We start from the raw sequence: 20,570 nt of genomic DNA on the forward strand, positions 1-20,570 counted from the left end.
ATATCTTCCCAGTGAAAAGTTTTCAAAACTACCTTACCTGATCCTCACTTTACTTCAGGAAAGGTTGGTGCCATTACTACCAGAAGTGTCCCACAGGGAATTTCAGCATGACATCTTCAGCAAGCAACAGACTAAGGCTTCATACCTGGATTTCCCAACTTAGAAATCTGGGCACTAATTTTTACCTAAGCATCTCTTGAAGTTAGACATATGGCATTTGGAGGGGCAGTCACCTCCAGTGCATTTCTCAGATCACAGGTAGTGTCTGTCAGCACACTCAAGTATCATGTGCTCTATCCCTCTCACCACAGCAGACCCAAGTCAGCCCATCACCTCAGACTTTTTCTTTTAGAGCATAACCTTCTACTGAAATGACGTTAATCATGGGCGATGGCTTAGTGTCAGACACCTTTGTCAGCACTTAATTCACCACACTTCATTCATTCACTGTTTCTGTCACAGTGCTGGATCTGGTGTTGGATTTCAAGTTCTGTCTGTCTCCGGCACTAGATCTTAAGGGCCTGTTTGTCCATTAAGAATTTTTTTATTGTATTTCATGTCACTACCCACTGCTTACTCAAAGCTCAAATTGTGTTTTTCCATTCAAATGGAGCCCCCACATCTGTTCACTAAGCTGCTTTGAGTTTTAAAAGCCTTAGGACTTAGAAAAGGCTGAGGCACCTCTTTCAGCCTCCTCTGGTGTTAGCTCTGCTTATCCACACGTGTGACTCAATGCCTAGTGATCTCTATTCATATTAGCAGCCTCTCCCGCCTCTCTTTCTCTCCCTCTCTTCTCCCCCTTTCTCCTTTAAAAAAATTATGAAATTCTCATTTCTGCTGTGTCTAGCCAGGTGGTCTCCAGAGTCCGTTCTTACACCCCTCCAGAGCACAGTAGGCTTTGAGAAAACCATTGAGTTAAAGGAGCCATGCGTTGCTTTGCATGACTCTGCTTGTTCCTCTAAGCATACATGAATGCTTATATTTTATTTGCTTCAGATTCTTTTTAAACTAAATGCTTAAACCCTGCCCCCATCCTTTACCAGCAATAAGTGAGCTGTGGTTTGCTTGTTTTTCAGGGCAGCCTTTGGCAAGGAGTCTGAGGTTCTGATTGGAAACCTTGGTGACAAACTCATTCCTCCACAAGATATTCTCCGTGACGTCAGTGACCTCAAAGCCTTGGCCAACATGCATGAAAGCCTGGAATGGCTGGCAGGCCGAACAAAGTCAGCTTTCTCCAGCCTTTCTGCATCCCAGAGTAAGTGCCTAGGGGGCAGCCTCCGGATGATCGCACAGCAGGTCCAAGTGTTTTTATTTGGAATGTGTGTATGCCTGTCACCTGATAGAGCATGCCCAAGACTGTCAGAGCCATGTGTGAGTTTTGTTCATACTACATCTCTCCTACTTTGAGATTCTGGTGAAGAACTCATCTCACTTCCCTCTGTGGAGTAGGAGGACAGAAAAGGCTCATGTCACAGGCCCCATATTAAATCCTAGAGACACTGCACCCTGGAGCACAGAAGCACTGGGTCTCAAGAACAGAAAGCAACTCCTCTGGTCCTCCTTCCAGCAACTTCCCTCAGAGCCTGGGTGCATGGCCACACTCTCCCTCTAACTAGATAAAAGCTAATAAAATGTATCCAAAAGAGAATAGTACAACTGATTGAAATAGAAAATAGAAATAATAAGGACCACAATTATTCAGAAAAAAAAAACGAGTAAAAGTGGAGAGCTAACAGTTACAGATTTTTAAGATACTGAGACTTCGGTTATGAAAGGAAAATGAGAATCCTTTTTATATCAAAGGACCAATGCTTCAAGGAAAAATAATTAGAAAAACTTAAGGCACATAAACTTTAATTACTATAGAATAAGTGCTTTTTAATGAAGATTTATTTGATGTATATGTGTTTTCCCTGCATATGTGTATATTTATTGTATGTGTGCCTAGTACCTGTGGAGGCCAAAGAAATCGAGAGGCTCCCTGGAACTGAAGTTATAGGTGGCTGTGAGCCACCATGTAGGTGCTGGCAACAGAACCCAGGTTCTCTGCAAGAGCAGCAAGTGCTAGGACATCACCGTGGCCCCTAGTGCATGCTTTCTTTTTTTTTTTTTTTAATTATTAACTTGAGTATTTCTTATATACATTTCGAGTGTTATTCCCTTTCCCAGTTTCCGGGCAAACATCCCCCTAATCCCTCCCCCTCCCCTTCTTTATGGGTGTTCCCCTCCCCATCCTCCCCCGATTGCCGCCCTCCCCCCAACAATCACGTTCACTGGGGGTTCAGTCTTAGCAGGACCCAGGGCTTCCCCTTCCACTGGTGCTCTTACTAGGATATTAATTGCTATCTATGAGGTCAGAATCCAGGGTCAGTCCATGTATAGTCTTTAGGTAGTGGCTTAGTCCCTGGAAGGTCTGGTTGCTTGGCATTGTTGTACATATGGGGTCTCGAGCCCCTTCAAGCTCTTCCAGTTCTTTCTCTGATTCCTTCAACGGGGGTCCTATTCTCAATTCAGTGGTTTGCTGCTGGCATTCGCCTCTGTGTTTGCTGTATTCTGGCTGTGTCTCTCAGGAGCGATCTACATCCGGCTCCTGTCGGTCTGCACTACTTTGCTTCATCCATCTTGTCTAATTGGGTGGCTGTATATGTATGGGCCACATGTGGGGCAGGCTCTGAATGGGTGTTCCTTCTGTGTCTGTTTTAATCTTTGCCTCTCTATTCCCTGCCTAGGGTATTCTTGTTCCCCTTTTAAAGAAGGAGTGAAGCATTCACATTTTGATCATCCGTCTTGAGTTTCATTTGTTCTAGGCATCTAGGGTAATTCAAGCATTTGGGCTAATAGCCACTTATCAATGAGTGCATACCATGTGTGTCTTTCTGTGATTGGGTTAGCTCACTCAGGATGATATTTTCCAGTTCCAACCATTTGCCTACGAATTTCATAAAGTCGTTGTTTTTGATAGCTGAGTAATATTCCATTGTGTAGATGTACCACATTTACTGTATCCATTCCTCTGTTGAAGGGCATCTGGGTTCTTTCCAGCTTCTGGCTATTATAAATAAGGCTGCGATGAACATAGTGGAGCACGTGTCTTTTTTATATGTTGGGGCATCTTTTGGGTATATGCCCAAGAGAGGTATAGCTGAGCATGTCCCCATCCCCACAGCTGGGGCAGAGCAGAAGAAGCTGGGGAAGCACAGTGTGGGTAGGAATCATATCCCGTGCTTGGACTTTTTCTTAAAAGTCACTTACACTTTATGTAAAATATTTTTATCTAATTATAAAATTACAGGTTAATTTTCAGAAGTATGCACAAATAGAAAGTGTACCAGTTTGAGGTAGTTTGGGGCATGGAATTACATTTGAGCAGTTTGCATAAAGAGCAGTCTGTGAAAGGCTACTCCAACTTGACAATTCCATAATCACAGTTCTGTCAAAAGCAGCCACTGAAATCAACCCTCTTCTCTCCCAGATCCACTCTGCTCTTCCTCACTCTAAAAAGTCAGAGCTAATTGTCTCTTGATAACTACAAACAGCTCTAACTAGGGACCAGGTACCTCTCTTTCTGGTTTCTTTTAGCTCCTGTGAAGACAGGTATATTTCTCAATGATGTTTAGAAGAGATCTGCTTGTTTGTAGCCATAGCTGTCGATGTAGATATGATATATACACATCCATATATACATATATATTTATGTATAATAGCTGACATTTTATAGCACATTTTTTAATTTCGAGTGGCACAGCATATTGGATTTATAGTCTTCCATTCTCAATGGGTTTCACAAGACAAAACAGTTTGTAACTCTAAAGCTAGTCACTGTGTGATTCAGACAGGCTAAGCTAACTTGGCATTAACTGTTTTCTGAAGGAGGAAAGATGCTCTCTGAGTTACACTTAACTTTGTAATTGCTCAATTTAGCTGTTGTGTTCATGTCACTGAGAGTACCCAGTGGAGATGATGTCTAATTCACGTCTTTAATCATCTCTGTTATTCTGACAAAGATAACTTCTACTGCACCCATTAGTGCTGTGTCTCGTGTACTCAGTTCCATTTTGTAATACAGTTGCACCCTCTCAGTTCCTTTCAGGGTGATTATTCCACCCAGTGAGTGATTTAACTAACTGTCAGCATTTTAAAAATCGGTTCAAAACCCAAGTGAACTATAATCACTACTTCTGGTGTCTTTGCTAAAACAAAGCCCAAAGCAAACCTGGTGTATCTTGCTAGCAGTCAGCCCAGCTCACCCCCACTTGCCAGCTCTGCGATTTCCCAGAGACATGCCCATTGATGTTCGTCATTTGAACAAAGCAGGTTGTGCTAATGGCCTTCTCCGAGTGTTCCATGTCAGTGTGACTCTACAATAGAGGACAGCTCTTTATTTTTGTCTTGAAAAGCGGACCAAAAGATTACAGCATCTTGAGTACTTCCAGACCAAGAGACTAGATAGTGTGAAGACGAAACCTAGCAAGATGGCGGGGGCGGGGAGGGGGGGATTCAGACTTATTTCTTGTTCTACACCCTGGTAACTATTTGCTATGGTAAATGTCAGATTGCATTAAACTTACATTGCAGCTTTAATGGACTAGAGACAGTTTGCAGAAAATCATTTTTATAGTAAATGTCTCTTCACTCAAGGACAGCAGGATCCTCATCCACCTGAAACATGCCATAGCCTTGTGAGGAAAATATCACCTATGGGTGGCAAAGTATGGTTGGTCATACAGGGTCCAGGAGATCAGAGTGAGTGGCATTTTACATAGAAAAGGATCCTCTCCATTTTCTAGATGTTGACTGCAGAAAACATTGCTTTTACTTTTGTGCTTCTACATTCCCTAAATAGTTGCTGTTCCACCTCTGAGGGTTCTCCCTCAACCCTGGCTATACCTGCTCCCCTTAAGATTCTTTCAGTTAGAGAATAAAAAGGTAAGTCACTAGTTCAGAGAGCGAGCTCGCTGCTCTGACAGAGGACCTGAGTTTGGTCCCAGCACCCAGAACAAGCAGCTCACAATTGCCTGTAACTCCAGCTCCAGGGAATCCTACCTCCTCCTCTGGCCCATGTGTGTCAAAATCCAGTGAGTGTGGAGAATTCATGAACCTCCTTTATACCTATTTCTCAGCATTGATCACTGTCCCCCATTCTCTAGTGATCACCATTCTACTCCAAACTTCTGTAAGATCAACCTCTTTAGGTCTAGATATGTGTGACATGTGTGCTACTCATTTCATATGGTGTAACACAACATCAGACCAGATCTCATTCATTCCTCTCTTAAATGTCTAAATAGTGTGTGTGTGTGTGTGTGTGTGTGTGTGTGTGTGTGTGTGTGAGAGAGAGAGAGAGAGAGAGAGAGAGAGAGAGAGAGAGAGAGAGGAGAGAGGGGGAGAAAAAGAGGGAGGGGGAGGGAAACAGAGGTGGTGGGTGGAAGGGAGAGGGAGAAAAAGAGAGAAAGAGAGTTTTCTTGTCCATTTATCAGTTGACAGTTAATGAGTCTATAAACATGGGTGTGAAGCTGTCCCTCTAACTTAGTAACTTCGTTGTGTATCTGGGCCTTCTGGGACTGAAGGGGTATCTCATTGTGGTTTTGATCTGACCTGTGATATTGAACTGCTATATTTTCTTTTAAGAAATATCTATTTAGGTATATTACACTTTGTTTTCTACTGACCTTTTTTCATTTCTTATGCATCCTGTCTACTAACCCCTTATTACATGTGTTTTTTGTCACATTTCATAGGTTGTCTGTTCGCTCTATTATTTGCTTTGCAAGAAGTCTGTTTTTGCCTGGGGTCTTATCCAGAAGTCCTTGTCCTTCCTAGTGTTCTGAAGCATGTCTTCTGTTTTCTTCCAATAGTTCCATATCGTCCTTTCAATTAAGTCTTTAGTCTATTTAGAGTTTGCTTTGGGAACTGATGGGAGATAAGCGTTTGTCAATCTTCAGGGTGTGTATCCATTTTCCCCACACCGCTTGTTGAAAAGACTGTCTTTTTTACAGTGTGCTTACCATTGTTGTTGAAAATCAGCTGATTGTTTATGCATGAGTTTATTTCTCAGCTCTCCAAGTGGATATATTGGTTTTAAAATGTAGCATACAAAGAACTGAAGAAGACTCCAGGGTATGTTCTGCCCAGGTTGCTTTCTCACAGGGGACCTGCATTCTTTCTTGGATTCTGTTCACATCTCTAGGACTAATGTTCTAGAACATCCTCAGTTATATAGTGCATTGTGCTACTTAAGAGTAATCACTACTTCATGTTTTTCTATTAAGGCTATATGTTCAGTCCCTTATTCCTATGTTATGTTTTATTCAGAAATTCAGTATTCAATCTTTTCTCTTTAAAATGTATCTAAAGGGCTGGAAATGTAGTTCATTCGGTGGAACATTTGCCTAGCATGCACAAAAACCAGATTCAATCGCTAGCACCCCATAAAACAGGGGTTGTAACACTGGCCTGTAACCCTAAAATTCAGGAGGTAGAGGCAGGAGAGTCAAGATCAAGGTCATCCTCAGCTGATTAGTTTTGATCACCATTTTCTTCTCACACATCAACAAAATATCTGTGCCTTTTCTTTTTAGATTTACTTTATTCATATGAGTACACTGTAGCTGTCTTCAGACACACCAGAAGAGGTAATCGGATCCCATTACAGATGGTTGTGAGCCACCATGTGGTTGCCGGGGATTGAACTCAGGACCTTTGGAAGAGCAGTCAGTGCTCTTAACCACTGAGCCATCTCTCCGGCCCAAAATATCTGTGCCTTAGGTGCATGGAATTACTGCATATATCTCTTGTGTAGTTCATCTGAGTTGTAAGCAGTATTAATATGCCACCTTTTGGGTTTTGTTACAAGCATTCTCTAATTGAGAAATTCGGTCTTGTTATGCAATGTAATATATTCTAGATACTACACTATCTGTATGGCTATTTAAGTTACTATGTCATTCCCTCTTTCTACCACTTGACTTCATTGTGGTGTCATTCTACTGAGCATGGCTGTGGCTCGTCATCCCACCCACCAGTGAATGGATGTTTCTAACAGTAGCACTCTGTATACTCTGCCCTTGCAGCATACTCAAAATGTCTCAATGGTTGTCTGGAAACCTGGTAACACTCCCCAACAGAGATGTATGTTTTGGACCCTGCGTTTTCTAAATGTCTTTTTCTGTTGGTGTTAATAGATGCTAAAAGTGAAGGGGTGAGTGATCATATGGCCTCAGGAAACATTACTGTGAAAACCCTTTGAGGATGCCTCTCTACCCTAAATCTATGACAGTTTTCAATGTATTGCCCAAGCTGAAACAGCAGTAGAGTTTATCAGACATATTTCTCATGGGAATCCATGCTCTCTTTGCAAAGATACTCGTGGGCCTTCCCCCATTAAACCAGCTTCTTGCCCCCACAGTTCAGTGCTATAGTGCTGTGATGTGCTTAGCAGCATCTCTTTCTCCCATCATTGCCAGACCGAGATGTCCCACTGTTACTTACTTTTTTACAACCCCAGGTGACTTATCTTGTGATCTTCTTATTTCACTGTTCAGTTGGTTCATTTGTTCTGTTTTGCTTTTTATGTTGGAGTCAGACAATGGCCCACATCCTTTTGGGTTTCCTTAAGACCCAAGTTGCACTACTGACTCTTTTCTATTCTTCACATTTATTTCACAGTTGTCAAGGAGTCCAGGCAGCCACATACCATGTCAGGCCAGCAGATCCATCACGAGGCTCCTAAGTCCACCTTATTAAAGTAAAAAAAAATCATATTTTTAGGCACCAAGTTTCAGAGACAGTACAGGAATGCCCATATGCCCTCCTTGTTAACATCTTCCATTGAAATAGACTATCTTGACTAATGAGCCAATACTCATGCATTACTATTAACTGAAGTCTGTAGTTTCAGTTTCTTTGGTTTGTCTAGTGTACGTTTTCTCTCCTGGGTGTCCCAGGACATGACAGTACAAGTAGCCATCCTGTTTCCTTTAGCTCATGAAGACTAGTGGTTTCCTAGACTTCCCTTGTGATTTTTAATTGCTTTCAATTACTGTTTCAGAATGTCATACTTAACGTAGTGTGTTTTGATCAAATCTCTCTTACTCCTCCCCCATTTCCTGTTTTGTTTTGTTTTGTTTTTGGTATATTATCTTTTAATCAATTCAGAGACCTTAAAATACATACTTTCCAGCTCTTGATGACATTGCTACATTGAGGGAATAGTGCTGGTTGGGTGCTTATAGAATGTCTTTCACTGTGGGTCTATCTGATATCTTCTTGATCAGTCTGAGCATATAGATTTTAGAAAGGAAAAGTACCTGTTATAATGCCATTCTCTTCCCACGAACTATTTATGTTCTTATCATAACTTACCATTGATATAATTTTCAATTTACTTTCCATGCCTCCAATTCATTTAATCTTTTCTGGATAGTTCCTTCTGGGTTCTAGATCAATTCTCTACTTTCCCACCACAAAGTGGCTTTGTCTGTTTATCTCTCTAGTGACCTTTAATATATACATATAATAAATGTACCTATTATGAACCAAATGTTTAGCCAAGGTCAATACTTTCATAACTAGCTATCCAGTTCAAATAATGATGTTGTCAGTATAGATTATAACCCAAGGCTCCTTATTGGGGGAACTGGGCTTTGTGCTTGGGGCATTTTATCGGGGCCTCACTACCACTTAGCTGTCATGTGTATTAACAGCATTTGATAGACTAGTACAACTGTATTATTTCAAACAAAACCATGTTGGGATCTCTTCACTAAGATAGCCATTTTTACTGCATTGTCATCTGATTTTAATGTGTAGTGAATTAAAATCTACTTCCAAACAAACATTTTGGGGTTGCACTTCTCACACTTGACAGCATATAAACTATAATCAGTAGGAGAGCTGGGCCCCACTCCAGAGGTAATCAATGCAAGGGACAGGGTATGCCTGAGCATTGTGCTACACCCCAAGCCAGTCCAGTGAATCTAAGAACTACAACCTCATAGGGAGCTAACAACCTCAGCTCATATTAGAATTGCACTGGCTTTTTAATAGCAAACAGTCAAGGTTGAGAACCACTGACTTAGAGCCCCTAAACATTTCTTCCTCTATTTCTATAGCTCCATGTATATAAGAGGGATTTTGCAGGAGGTTTGCTGGTTCTATTCTTAGAAGCATGGTGTTGACATAATCCCACCCTATAGGCAGGAAGAGCAGCCACTGAGATACATTACTTAGATGTGTAACAAGAATCTTAGAAGTTATTAGCCTGACTATTGTCCAAAATGATTGAAAGTTAAAGTATTCTTTTTATACTTCTGAAGGTACTAAAGGAGAACACAAAGGTTTTTCTTAACACAAAAGGCTTTGGTTGCCAAAACCATTAAATGGCTATGGATCAGGTACCAGACAGTTATGTCACTGAAAATGTAGGTAGAATGGTGCAGGAAGCCAACCGCACCCCCATGCCCACATGGCTGTGTGGCACGCCAGGACACGCCCACATGTTGTCTGCTCTGTGTGTCAGTGCTTTCTGAAGTGGACTTGTACCTTTTCATGCAGAAACTCACTACCTTGGTCTTTTGTGCCTTGATGGTAAACAGAAATGAGATGCAAACCTCCCAGCTCCAGCACAAATGAGAATGAAAGTGTCCCATGGGGTAGACTTCCATTTCAGCTTTGCTTTTGTTAAACCATTAAGCCAGCAGCCCCGTGCCCTAATTGCATCTGATTCTTTTTAATTAGAACTCTCTGTGTAGTGATTCCTTTCCTGCTTCAGTATTTACAAGTTTCAAATATTTGTGCACTGTTATCAGACATCCCGCCTCAGTCTGTCTGAGCCTGCCCCTGTGTGTCTAGCTTCTCTAATCATCTTTCTGTACTTAGGTTTCTAGTCCCGTCATCACTGTCTGGTGTCAGTAGCTGACATTTCCTAAAATGAACTCATCATATGTCCTCATGCCTATTATTCTTCCTTTATTGGTGATACAAGATCATTGTTTAGTTTCATGGCCGTGATGTTTACTAAGAAAAATAAATACCATTGGTGACATATTTCCTTCATGAGTTTCCCACCCACTGATCATCTCTGAGTTTGTTTGGGGATTCTCTAATCAACATTGAGTATACTCCTGTATAAGCCTTTCTTTCTTTCATTAAAATAACATCCAAATTCACTGCCATATTCTACCCAACTTCACAACTCATCATATTTTGTTTGGGCAAAAACACCAACTGATGATTTTTCCTTTATTTCTCATTAATTGTATGGTGTTGGTTTTTATAAACTCATTGACACTTAAAAATCAAGGAAAGAACAGTATAGAAGCTGCTGTGGTCAGAGGGTGTGGTTCTGAGGACACTGACTGCTGACATTAGGAGTGGAGGTAATCCTCTTCCTGGGTGTCATAAGGAGTGCCAACTGCTCGGGCTGCCGTCTGCTTCTCATTGATATGTGCTATGACTGTGGATTAATGCCAAGCTTCAGGGGGCCCCTTAGAGGTTCCCCATGTTCCTTTTTGTTTTGAACAGCCCTAAATGCTGATGCATAAGAGCTACTCCCCCTTTGAGGCATTCCTACTGTGAGTGGCTCCCTCACTATGGTTACTTTTGCCTCTCCCCACACGGCTTCTTTTAAGGTAATATCTAGAATATGTCCTGCTCTCCTTTGTTCTGAACACCTAAGCCAGTTCCCTGTCATCAGTCTGCTGGTGTTTTGTAATGCTCTTTGTCTTGTGCCAAGTCCTGATTTGGGAGCAGAGCTTCTCCCACTCTATAAGGAGGCAGATATCAATTGCAGAGTTAGAGGAGGCTAGTGCTGTGGGCGTTCCAATGTAATTACGAAGTTCTAAGTATCTGCCCATAAAGAATTATGTGGCTATTTCTGTGAAAGTGCCAACATTTGTATCCATAAGGGGAATATTTTATTAAAATATGATAATATCATGGATGCTTAAGTGTGGTTGCTGGGAACTTCCAGCTGAATGATTGTGTCTGCAAAACAAAACTATAAAATGGAAACAGGAAGAATAAATATAAATGAAAACTCTGGCAAAAATGGGAGGCAGAAGTTGGAAAATAAAAATGCTCTAAAATGGCATGCTAAAATTTCAGAGCCAGCCTAGAGAGAGGGTGTGGATTCCCTGGGTCTGAGGTAGCACCCTGCAGAATAGGAAGGAGGGCTGGCTACTGGCAAGCACAGCTTAGACAATAAATCCAAAGGGATCAATTTGGCTGCCAAATGGCCCAAACGTTGCAGTGAGGAACAGTAACAGACAGGACCTGAAGGCACATATTGTACTGTTAAATCGTGGCTCCTATCGGTGACTTAGGTTCTTTAATACTAATGTAAGCCTAAGAACCAGTGTGAAATCATGACTTAATGAACTCCATTGAGAAAGCTATGCCTTTTAATTTTTTTCACCTTTGACACAAAGTTTGGCTATGTCAGGAAATGTAGTGAGTGAAAAGAGATGAAACTTGACAAGGAATTCAAGGAGTGGAGGGGAGGAAGGACTGGCTGCTTACATGCAAGAAACCTCCGTCATTGGGTGTAGAAAAATACCTTAACCTTAAACAGGATATTCCTCAGAAAGTTTGTGTTCATCACCAGTGGTCGCAGACCTTTGTTAGACTACCAGAGGGCTGTGTGTGTGAATGCGTCCACATGTGACAGCCCCAAAGGACAGCATAATGACATCGATGCCACTCCACGGTGAGAGCACCCTTCATGGTTTCAAGGACCTTTATAGACATTAATTCTTAACTGCATATCCCTGCCTCAAGCCATAGTTGATAGCTTTGACTAAAGGCCAGCCTTTATTCTCTTAGTTTAACAAAGTATGATCGTGGAGCACAGAAATGTGGCTGTTTGTCCGAGGTCAAAACAAAACAAAAAAATGGTGACTAAATCTGGTTTCTGAGTGTATGGGATATCCAGCAGTCACCTGAGGTAAGGGTACCTCAGAATTCAGGCCAGCATGCCTCTGTTTCCCACATAAACAGAGACATTCTTAAACTGAAAACAAACAGGGCCATTCTTAAGCTGTCCCCCATAGTTACAGCAACAGGGTGAAGACTGTGCTGAGTCCCTGAGACCAGCACAGGGACGGTTTCATGTGCACTGAGAGGAATTGTGGGAGGAAGCAATCTCAGTGCGCGCCGTGGCTGGCCCTGCCCCTCCCCGCTTTGGCCCCCAGAGGACCTGTTTTGAAAAACTCTGTCTTGTTTTCAATGAAAGTTTCTTTTATTATCTTAAATCTATAAATATAATTTATATTACAAATTATTCAGAAAAATGTAAAGGACCTCTGTGTTCGTGTGAGGAAAGCGAGTGTGTCGGGTGTGAGTCTCCACAGCTTTGTGCTGCGTGTTAATCGTAGCACTCTGGTTGTTGAATTCTGAGTAGATTTGACTGAGTTTTTACCTAACAACTTAATTCAATTTTTATGAAAGGAAGAATAATGGGGACTTTTCTATAAGGCTGATGAAAAACCCAAGTGCTTCATAGAAACCCAGACTATCTGATCTGATCCTTGAGAAAAGCAAAAACCTGCAAATGTCAGAAAGATGCTAAACACCAGAAAGCCCCTTTGGACAAACTCATCTGAAGAAGGTGCTATTTGTAGGTGACTTTTCTAGCAAGTCTGTCAAAAGCTTCTTCTGCAGATAAAAATTCAATAACCTTTCACTGTGGATGTGCCACAATTATCACTCATTTAAAAGCAGTCCCTCTAATAGAGCATTTTATCACACCGGACAGTCTCTGCATTGTTCATTATTTAGTGTTTGCTAAGCTGATGGCTCTTCTACTGCACTTTCCTTATCTCTGCTTCTTCAGAATTGGATTTTATATTTCTAAACCAGCCAGATATGACAAGTCATTTTCTTTCCTCTTGTCTTTTTAAAAAAACGCAAACTTGATTTCTTTTTTCCAACAATCACCACTTAGAGATTAAAGTTATTGGAAGTGTCTGTATTAGCCAGCACTGGGCCGCGGTGAAGGACTGTTGCATTTTAATTGCAGTCGGGGTTTCCCCTCTTCTCTTTATCGTTTATTTTCCAGCGTGTGCACAGTCTGTACCTCTTTGGACTCCCACATGCCTCCCGTGCTGTTCAAATGCAGTGTGTGGTGGGTAAAGATGAGGGTACTGCAAAGTGTGATGTGCATAACAGACAAGGCGAGGGGGTGTTATCAGAATTCTATATTATAGAGCTTCAGCATGGCGGTGATAAGCAATGTAAGTAGATCTCTCTGTAAACACCGACTGTCTCCAATTGAGAAAGTTCCCGAAAGGAAGATGATAAAGTCATTAGCCTGACACCCGGGAGGAAATGCCAGTTCAAACACCATCTCCTCTATGTGTGGCTCTCATTACTGAGGATGTTAACTGTCTTCATTCTGAGAAGTTATACCACCTATGGTTCTAAAAGGGTTGTTTTTAAAGCAGGCATATACTCCCTGACTCTGAGCCAGACTTAAAACACATACTTTTAGGTGTTTGTCTTTTATTCAGAATTTTGTCCTGAGCTCTTTCTAATGGAGACCAAATTTGTTCTCCTTTTAGTGAGAACCTGCTAGGATGAGTGGCCACATCTTCCAATGGTAGCTGACTCTTAGCTCTGCTAAGGACATGTGCATTACAAGATAGTCTCTCAAATTTTTAGAGAAATAATAGAATTAAATTTCATGGCAGGTATAGCTGTACAATGAAATCATCTCAAAAATGAGAAAAAGAAAATCCACATTTTAATTTCAAGAATTATATATTATATGAACAAAATAAAAATGACTCTGTAGTCTTCCCTCATATACTGATAATAAGAACTTTGAGGACTGGCGTTATATAAGAAGAATATTTGCTCAAACAGTTTTCAGAGGCAGGAGGATGCTTAGGGCTTCCTTCAGATCTGTCTCTGGAAGGAAATGCGACTAAAACTCCACCATTGTATGTCATTTGGTTAAAGACACCACAAGCCCAATTAACGCATTAGCTCAGTCCAACAGCCTTTTACATTTTCACGGAAATCTTGAAAGTGTGGTTGAGAAACACCCCCCACGAGAGTTCTGCATATGTCACTGTGCCAGCCTCTCTGGAAAGCAGAGCATAGGTCACCCACAGACAGATGGCTGCCACAAGTGTCACCATTGGCCAGAACCACTTCCTCTCATTTGCACAAAATTTTCTTCAGCACCATGCTCTGATTTTCTCTCCATTGACCCAGCCCTCCCTGTAGAACACTGAAGTCCACTCAGCACCTAATTTTGTACCTCCTCGCTTCTGACTTGCATTTCAGTCCCAGCATAGTCGAAGAGAAAAACAGGGCAAAGTACTTAACATTGCTAACATGTCATCTATATTTTAAAGCCCAGTAGGATTGCTTGGAGGATCAAGTCAACTAATGTATGCACAACACCTGTTCCAGTGAGTGCTAATATCTGTGTTCTCCTGCCTCCTGTGAAGCTCTTTTCCTTCTGAGATCATTTTACTTCCGATCATCTCACTGCACTGCCAGTGTTTGCCCACAGCGTCTTGATAAGAAGTGCCCCAGTCTGTGTCCTGTTTTTGTGTCTCTTCCCCGTTGATGGCTGAGCCAGTCTGCTTGCTAACCTGACTTCACTGTCAAGGGAATCTTTGATGTATTGCATTTGAAATTAGATTTTTGAGTTCTTAACTTCAACAGCTTTCAAAATTCCATGTGGCCTGGGAACTCAGGCGCAGGGGAGGCTGTATTTATTCATAACCATAATAATTGGGGCCTGATGTGAAATCCCAAGTTCTTGTGAGTAACTTCTCTGTAAACTTTAACTTCGGACTGTCAGGCCACGTGGACCTGAAGAAGCTGTGGTGTTACTGTAACAAAAAAACAACAGTCCACCTTTTTCCTGAGCCTTTAACATCAAGGGGTTCTGCCTGCATTGGAGCAGGTTTATATAATGACGGTCCTTAACCCATAGCCACACTTCACCTGGGCCTGGCTCACAGGAGTGACAGACGATGCAGCTCCCTGCTGACCCTGCTCTGCTGCCTGTGGGGTCCTAAAACACTTGACTTTTCCAGAGTTCAGATTCTGCTCCTCTCTCAAACATTGCCACGGAATGGCACTTTCTCTTTGTTTCTGTTTCAGCCATCGTAATAGGCAGTTCAAGGGCTCTAAGTACATTCACAAGTTGTGCACGTTCATCACCATCATCCAGCAGCAGAACTTTCCTCTCTTTTGTAGATGGAAAGCCCAGGTATCGATTAAATTATTCCTTTTTCCCCAGCCCCAAGCAACCAGCCTTCTACTTTCTGTCTCTAGATATGTCACTGATTTTAGTACTCTATACAGGCAGAATTATATAGAATTTTCTTTTTGTTGCTAATTTGTTTTATTTTCCATCTGTTCCATTTAATAGTTATTTTGTCTCTAATTGTGATAAAAATTAAAATAAAAGCTAATGAATAATTCCTTATGTTTTTAATCTTAAGAAATTCAACATTTACAATTAAACTTTAAGTTTCCTCTTCTATTATTAGTCTGGACTGTATACCCCCTAAGAATATGTGAAACAACATGTTGGACTATAGGAAGAAAACATCAGATTACTTATTTATATATGCTTTTTAAAACTAAACAATTACATTACTGGTTTTAGTATTAGTATTTTAGTATTAGAAATGGCATAGGGTCTTCATTCAGGCAATATATCAAGTCCTATTAGTAAAGTATCTTGAGAGGGAAAGAGCCTAAGGGTTATAGGCTGGCATCCTTTGCCTGTAGTCGTCGGCTGCAGCAGCAGGTGTTGTTGTTGTTGATGTTGTTGTTGTTGTTGTTGTTGTTGTTGTTGCTGCTGCTGCTGCTGCTGCTGCTGTTTTCCTCTTCAGCATCTTGGAAAACTGTCTAGTGAACTAGATTTCTCAATTTTCTATTAGATATTTAATTGTTTGGTTAATTGGTTGGTTGGATGGATGGATGGATGGATGGATGGATGGATGGATGGATGGCTTTGAAAGTATAATATAATTATATTATTCCCCCTCCCCTTCTTCCCTCCAAACTTTCCTATATAGCACCCCTCCTCTCTCCTTCAAGTTCATGGCCTCTTCTTCCACTAGTTGTTGTTGTATACATACATTCATTATTATATACATATATCTCTCTATATGTAGCCTATTGAGCCCACAGAATATGACTTGTGTTTTCAGGGCTGGCCATTTGGCCCTGAGCAACCACTTGGTGTGCGCTTCCCTGTGAAAGACCACCTCTCTGCTCCCAGTGTTCCTCGGTTGCCTTCCGTTCTTTGGGCCGGGGTGAGGCCTTGTGGGCTTTTCTGTATTCACTTTGGTATGTTCGTTAGTGTCGTCTTTCTTCATCTCAGTGTTTGGGTGGTCATGTTTGTGAGACTTTATGTAGTTTCTGAGATTACTAGGAGATACTGTCTTGTTGCCGTAAATATTAGAAAATATTGTGTAACCTTTTATCCCAGGATGGTGCGGGCACCGTTGGGCCACATGGCACTGCGGGGTACTTTTATCTCAGGGGTTCCACACTGCCCCCAAGTAGTCTCAGACCCGTTCCAGCACCGGAGGGCCATATGGCACTAACCATAATTTATCTCTGGTTACTATCTCTCCCGGCAGCTCTCTACCAGCTGCGAACTCTCTGGTTCCAGCTACCCAGTAAACTCAGGGCTTTAGAAGTCCCGCAGTGGCTGGCCTATCGCTGCCCCCTGCCACGGACTCTGCTCACACTCCCAACAACCGCCCCTGGTAATTAAGGAATAAATTCCCAACTACCCAGTAAAATCAGGACTCAATAAACTGTAATTTATCAATCAGATTTATATGTTAAATTTTCAATCCACAATACATCCACAAAATAAACTCACAACCAATTGATAAAAATATAAACCGCCCCACCTAGATAAGATAAACCTATAGAATTCCATCCCTAAAGAAATATTCATAACAACCTGTATCTATGTAGAGATGAATGACCACATCTGCCTCCAAGTTGCCTCTCCTCTCTTCTACTCCTCCTTTTCCTTCTAAAACCTCTGTTCCTGCATCCCTTCCTTCTTGTCCAATGACAGGCCTCGTTTTATCTTGTGTCTACCTTCACCTGCATAAGGACATCAACCTACACTGTATCACTGCAAACTCCCTGATCTGGTTCTTACGATCTTTCTTTGCCCTCTACCACAATGTTTACTGAGGAGAGTTTGCAGATGTTGGATCTCTAGTTTTTACTAAACTCATTTCCACTGGAGAATATCTTAAAGGGAAACGATTGGTTAAAAATCCAAGCAAAAATAAGCCATAAGAAAGTGCAAACCTTTACACTAGGTACATCTCTGTGTGTTTATTGTGTGTCTGACCTGAAATGACAACCGAATCAAGTATCTGAAATTTGGCCAAGAACTTAAATGAGTCAAAGAAGTTACTTGAAATATACATTTTTATCTAAAATCCTCAATTTGAACCTTGCTTGCCCTAAGTTTTTTATGCCTTGAGCTATTGGCTAGTATGATTTAAAGCTCTTATGATTGGAAAGACATTTGAGAACTTCATTTGTCCCATCTTTAACTTGTCAAAGACTGATTTCTTTTTAGGTTATATTAAGGGTATATTCATAATGTTATAAATATGCATAAAGTATAAATTGACCAAATGTATACATACTAATAATTTGAATTCCAAAATCACTTCTGTTAGGATATATAATGAAAGGCCCTCAGAGCTATGGAGAACTCTAGGAACAGCACTACCATAGTTTGGCTATCCTAGAGCTCACTATGTAGACCAGGCTGGCCTTACACTCAGAGAGCCTCCTGCCTCGGTCTCCTGGATGCTGGGATTAAAGCTGTTAAAGGTGTGCTTCATCACGCCCAGCACTGCCATTGCTCTGACGGTCTCATTGTTTGGGCCTTGTACTGCAGTAGCCCTGTGAGTTGTCTCAGAAAGCAGGACATAATTAGGACATAACTTCCAAAGTGAGAGGAAGAGGGTAGAAGGCGATGAGGTAGGAAAAGATTGTACCCAGGAAAGCAGAGGGTGGTGAGCATCCTTTCTGTTTGGAAGCTCTTCTGTCCACTTTGGGCACTAGCAGTGAAGCATAGCATGTCCAAAAACATTAAAAAAAATGCCATTGGAGTGTGTGGGAATTCGAATTTTCTGTTATTTGTAAGTAAATATTTACAATAAAATAAAATAAAAAGTAGAGTTCAGGGAGCTGCCTGGCCACTCTTTATCTCCACAGATCTTCAAAGAACTAGGTTCAGCTAGGGGCTACCTCACTCAGGAAAGCAGATCCCTCCTCTCCTGTGGTCTTTCATCTTCGGCTACTGCACAGTAGGAAACACTCAGGAAAATTGCACGAAGGCAAAGGTAGAAGCTTAGATACCAAAGCCCATGTTATAGAATTTGTCCGACCTAACTTCAACCGCATCCTGTCAGTCAGTGCCAGCTGTCAGCCACTGGAGAGTTATCCTGTCAGTCAGTGTCAGCTGTCAGCCACTGTAGAGTTATCCTGTGAGTCAGTGTCAGCTGTCAGCCACTGCAGAGTTATCCTGTCAGTCAGTGTCAGCTGTCAGCCACTGGAGAGTTATCCTGTCAGTCAGTGCCAGCTGTCAGCCACTGCAGAGTTATCCTGTCAGTCAGTGCCAGCTGTCAGCCACTGCAGAGTTATCCTGTCAGTCAGTGCCAGCTGTCAGCCACTGGAGAGTTATCCTGTCAGTCAGTGTCAGCTGTCAGCCACTGGAGAGTTATCCTGTCAGTCAGTGCCAGCTGTCAGCCACTGGAGAGTTATCCTGTCAGTCAGTGCCAGCTGTCAGCCACTGCAGAGTTATCCTGTCAGTCAGTGCCAGCTGTCAGCCACTGCAGAGTTATCCTGTCAGTCAGTGTCAGCTGTCAGCCACTGCAGAGTTATCCTGTCAGTCAGTGCCAGCTGTCAGCCACTGCAGAGTTATCCTGTCAGTCAGTGTCAGCTGTCAGCCACTGGAGAGTTATCCTGTCAGTCAGTGCCAGCTGTCAGCCACTGCAGAGTTATCCTGTCAGTCAGTGTCAGCTGTCAGCCACTGCAGAGTTATCCTGTCAGTCAGTGTCAGCTGTCAGCCACTGGAGGGTTAAGAGACAGGAGAAGACGATTTCCTAGTAGGAAAGCTGCAAAGAATCGTCTCTAGGTGTGTTCTGCTCCACTCAGATATAACGAGGGAAGGTATGTTTCTTATTTATAGTTAATTGACCTACAGAGAATGTTTTCTGACCATTTCCTTATTTTAAAGAAAAGCTGCATTTTTTAACTGAAATTACAAGTACATTTGTTTTTTCTCCCAGTGTAAAGACTATAGAGAGTAGAATGGATGATTAAAAGTATTCCTCTTTTTACTATTTCTCTGTGGTGAGCTCAAAATGATCTTCGTACACTTGACCATTAAGTATTTTCACCATTACACTATTTCCCTAAAGCCAAAGGTTTTCATGCATCCTTCACTAGATGTTAACTTGCAGCATGTCTCTTTGAAAGGATTGTTCATAAGGTTTTTTCCAGTTAGCTCTCTTTTAAATAATTTTATTTTAAAAGGCAGGATAATTTTATGTTCTGTTAAACATCTGAGTGACCCTGAACAGATTGAGGAAGATGGGCTGAATACTAACAGACAAATAACACTATTCAAATTAGACATTTTCAAATAAATATGCATTAACTTAAACATCTACAATAACTTTCAAGTCCTTAATTTTAAATAACTCTAGTCTTTAGTCCTTAATTAATTCCTGATAGAAAAACATAACTTAAACTAAATTTCCATTTTTCTTATATGGGTCCCAAAAGTTCAAGATATTCTGGATTTTAGATTAGGAAGTCAAGATTCCTAAATGTTAATGAGGTGGTTTGTGTGTCCTCTACGTGGATGATGGATTATCCCATGGTTTCCTGTGTATGCTAACCCTCTGCTAAGGCTTCACATGCATCATACAACAGCAGAAGTCTTATCGGCTGGCGTCAGCAAAACTGCTCAAAACCCCTAAAGAGTTGAGAAGCACATCCACTCCATATAGTTGGGAAGCCTTGAAAACATGAATAGTGAAAGGTACATATTTAACCAGGATTAACTAAGGACCAATTACATACTGCAATCCACCTGGTTTTTTGCTTTCTGAATGGAAGTAGACATGTGAACTTTGCTAAAAATGCCAGTTGCCAGATTGTTCTGACTATTCCTTTTTCTCACCAGCACTTCATATCCACTTAGATTGCAAACCAGTAGTAGCAGGCAGCACTCAGGGTCAACCTAGGTATGTCACAAGCAGCTTACTAGCACGGATGTTGATCTCAATGTTAACAAAGTCAATATGTGTGTCGCTATCTGCAACAAACAGTTCATGAGGTAAATGAAAGATGGACGTAGTCAGCAAATGTCTCATCAGACTGAACTCGGTTAACAAATGCTGCCATGGAGAGCCTGTTGTGCACTTTCCTGCTTCTGTTTGCAGAATTTTTCCAAATGAACCTTTCCTGGTTTTCCCAAAATCTACCATTACTTTGTTCTCCTCGAATAGTAACAGTAACAATTAATAGCATAGAAAGGTTCTTTT

The 20,570-nt window shown here is 41.5% G+C and overlaps 1 protein-coding gene across 1 annotated transcript in view; it reads left to right on the forward strand.

Moving 5' to 3' along the window:
* Exoc4 (exocyst complex component 4) overlaps nucleotides 1-20,570 on the forward strand; it is a 770,091-nt gene that overhangs the window by 644,541 nt on the left and 104,980 nt on the right. Inside the window, 1 exon segment of the mRNA NM_053875.2 lies at nucleotides 1,077-1,255. Within this exon segment, the coding sequence (NP_446327.2) occupies nucleotides 1,077-1,255 (179 nt within the window).

This window comes from Rattus norvegicus, chromosome 4 (genome assembly GCF_021556685.1).
Source record: "Rattus norvegicus strain SHRSP/BbbUtx chromosome 4, alternate assembly SHRSP_T2T, whole genome shotgun sequence".
Lineage (NCBI taxonomy): Eukaryota > Metazoa > Chordata > Mammalia > Rodentia > Muridae > Rattus > Rattus norvegicus.